Here is a 3,128-nt window from a genome sequence, read left to right as displayed (position 1 = left end):
CGGTTCAGCTGCTGCAGCGATGGGCGTGGTGGAGCTGGAACAGAACAGACAACTGATTCGTGCACAGAACTAAGGATCAGGAGCTCTGGGCTCTTCCCCTGCCCTTTTCATACACTTTCCAAGTGACTTTTGTCTTGGCCTTGTCAAGTGCCTGCACGCCTTTCGCAAGGTACTGAGTGCTTGTTGGAGCTGAAGGCACTCAGCACCTCTCTAGATATGGCCATAAACCTCTGTGTGTCTCAGTTCTTCATCTGGCAAATGGGTCTAATAAGCCTGACCTGCTTCTCAAGAGGATGTAAGCCTTCCCAAATGCTTTAAAAGCACTGGGAGATCTTAGATTGGAATGCAACTGAAATAGAGATTATTTTATGCCAGCAGGTTTGCATGCTCTGGCAGGAGCATTGGAGGTTCATGGAGAAGTGGGAAGATCTGTTGCCTTACAGTGTCCCTACAGCCCAGAGCACGATGCTGCAGAGAAGCTGTGGTGCAAGTATGAGGGGACGTGGTGTCTTAGCATCTTGGCGTCCATGGGGAGTACCAGTGATGGGCACCACGGCAGAGCAGCCGTCCATGAGATCAGGGAAAATCGGACTTTTGCTCTGACAGTGGAGGGACTCCAAGTGAATGACACAGGGATATACGAGTGCAGAATCCGGATGCCTGGAGAGGCCAGCGTCACGCTGCTGAACATCTTGTTACACATCTCCACGGGTAAGGATTTGTCTGCCAATACCTAAATAGTGGGTCTGCTTGAGGGTGGTCCTGTATGGGTCTGCTCCACTGTTGTCTGTCTGTCTGTTCTCATGGTGATTATTGCTATCGTATTTTCTAGGCTGCTCCCATCCCTCTGGAGTAAACATTTTGGCAGCGCAGGCATCAGATTCTCTCTTGTCTCACCTGGGGCCTGATTATTGTTTGCCCCGAGGCCCCTGAACTCTGCTCTAAAAGACCCTGTTCCCTGGGCCAGGCTGTGTTTCCAGTGACATTATTCAGAGGAGCTTTCAGCTGAGCTGGCTGCTGCTGACCTCAGTCAGGTTTTGCCTGCAGGCCTGGGCACCTCTGAACAACAGTCTGGTGCACAGTCTTGGAGGGAGCTGGGGCACAGGGGAAGCTTGTCTTGTTGCTGCTTGCTGACCTGCACTGAAGTGGAGGCACAGGAGAGGGCTCCTGCCTCCAGAACTGTCGGGCCAGCAGCCCCAGCACCAAAGTCTCAATTTCAAGCATTATTAGCAGACACTAACCCCCCACACATGCGCATATAGCCCTGTAAAGTCACCCAGTATGGACCAGTGCATCAGCTCAGGTAGGGATCTAGCCATCATTGCGAAGGCCCAGATGGGAGAGACGAATCTTTTAACCTCTGTATTTGCTTCCCAGATGTGCCAAACAGTGCAACTCCTCTCTCCCTGCCTCTCTTATATCCTGCCTGTTTAATCAGATGGGCAAGGCCAGAATAGCCATCATGTCCCCCAGACTTGTTGCTCCATGGAATGACCTTGACTAAGCATCTTGCTCTCTCTGAGGCTGGTACTGGCTGAAGTGCCTGCGCCTTGTTCTTATTTCTTTTTCTTTCTAGAGGGAACACTCAGTCAGCCCAGCTCGTCCATTGACGTCACACCCAGAACCACCAGCAGGTATGAAGCTATTTTGGTCCTGACCAGCATCTGGGGAAGGTGTGTCCATGGGTTTATTTGACTAAGGAAAGATGGAATTAGGACTTTAATATGTACCCTCCTACATTCTTAGCCCCTAATCATGCAAATTATGAACCCATATTCTCTCTGTCTCTCTCTCATTCACACACACGCGCACGTGCACACGCACACCTTCCCTCCCACCCCCCCATACACACACAGAGTCTATATATGCACCTTCCCCCAGCTTATGGATCCCTCACCGCACCTGACTTACCAGGAATGGTCATCACTATATCAATTCACCCCGTTCCTTTGCATTTTCTCAAGCACTGCCTTTGCCATGGCTGCTTCCATATCCACGGTGGTCCTGGTTCTAGCTGTCTTTTTGATGGGGATTCTGGGACTGAAATGGAAACAGAGAAGGAATGGAGGTAAGACCCTCTCTGTACCCGCTATAGTCAAAGTAACAAGCTGCAGTTCCCTGCCCTTTGTTCAGGGAATCAAATTTACTGGGCCTTTCCAGCCCCCATCACTCCAGTTCAGTGTTGACACCTAATTGTGCCGGCAAAGCCTCCATACACTGAGCATAAGACTGAAAGGCCAGCTCCCAGGACTTGCAAATGCAGGTTTCATGTGCACAAAGGGCTATTTGTATGTAGACATGCAGGGGGATTGGCTCATCCAAACAGATAAACACACAAGTGTAGAGTCCCTTTGCTAATATGCCCCCAGTGATCGAATCCAGTCAGTGCTTCACTCCTAAAATGGGGCTTCTGTCTCAGTGGGTTCTGATAACTTGAGATATTAGAGCTATATTTTATTTTAATTTCTAACAGTGCTTCTATTGGGTACCTCAGTCACTGTCTCTCTCCGTGTGCCTAAGTGCCCTGTCTCAATCCTTCCATCTCATTAGGGGAGTGGTGTAATGCTTAGTAGGCTGGTACATTCTGCCAGTGTTCATCATCATCATTGTAGCACTGTTCCATCTGTCTGATGTGGGTTTTCATACTGACCCAAAGCTGCCCAGAAGCCCGTGATTCACACAGGCAGCTTGCCTCTCTGCTCCACTAATGCACATGCTCATTGGGTGAATCCTCTGGTTGCTATACATTACCCTGGTTCTTCCAGTTGCAGGGCCAGAGTCTGAGGCTGCTGACAGATGCAGGTAGCTGTCTTTTAAAAGCTAAAATGAAGTTTCTCTAACTCTCAATTCCTTTCTGTTCCTGCTGATGAAGGCCCCCGGAAACATCTCACCTGGAATATATTTAGGCGTGACATAATATCGCCAGCTGTCGCAAGGGAGGACGATTTTGCTATATATGTGAATATGCCACGGTTCCCACGCTCCTGAAACTCCAGTGCCCTGTACCCAGCTCTCGCCTCCCACATGTGATGGGCAGAAATGGCCTTTGAGTGACACCAAACAGCTGTGGGTTGGTGCATCTAGGCTCCATTCCTCCTGCTGCTACAAGCTCATTGCATGACATTGGG

The 3,128-nt window shown here is 49.8% G+C and overlaps 1 protein-coding gene across 7 annotated transcripts in view; it reads left to right on the top strand.

The window, feature by feature from the left end:
* The window catches only part of LOC102374233 (CMRF35-like molecule 8), a 64,769-nt gene extending 61,647 nt beyond the window's left edge, over positions 1-3,122 (top strand). For 4 of the 7 annotated variants that reach the window (XM_025205429.1, XM_025205428.1, XM_025205430.1 and 1 more), the window contains 4 exons: positions 376-711; positions 1,577-1,634; positions 1,965-2,068; positions 2,873-3,122. In XM_025205429.1, coding sequence (XP_025061214.1) covers positions 376-711; positions 1,577-1,634; positions 1,965-2,068; positions 2,873-2,988 — 614 coding nt within the window. In that variant the 3' untranslated portion in view covers positions 2,989-3,122. Of the gene's footprint in view, positions 1-8; positions 170-375; positions 712-1,576; positions 1,635-1,964; positions 2,069-2,872 lie in introns of those variants that run through there. The other 3 variants (XM_025205431.1, XM_025205433.1, XM_025205434.1) reach the window with 2 other exon arrangements.
* The last annotated feature ends 6 nt before the right edge of the window (positions 3,123-3,128 follow it).

The sequence above is a fragment of the Alligator sinensis genome, unplaced genomic scaffold, assembly GCF_000455745.1.
Source record: "Alligator sinensis unplaced genomic scaffold, ASM45574v1 scaffold1322_1, whole genome shotgun sequence".
Lineage (NCBI taxonomy): Eukaryota > Metazoa > Chordata > Crocodylia > Alligatoridae > Alligator > Alligator sinensis.
This window is presented reverse-complemented; position numbering and strand designations above follow the sequence as displayed.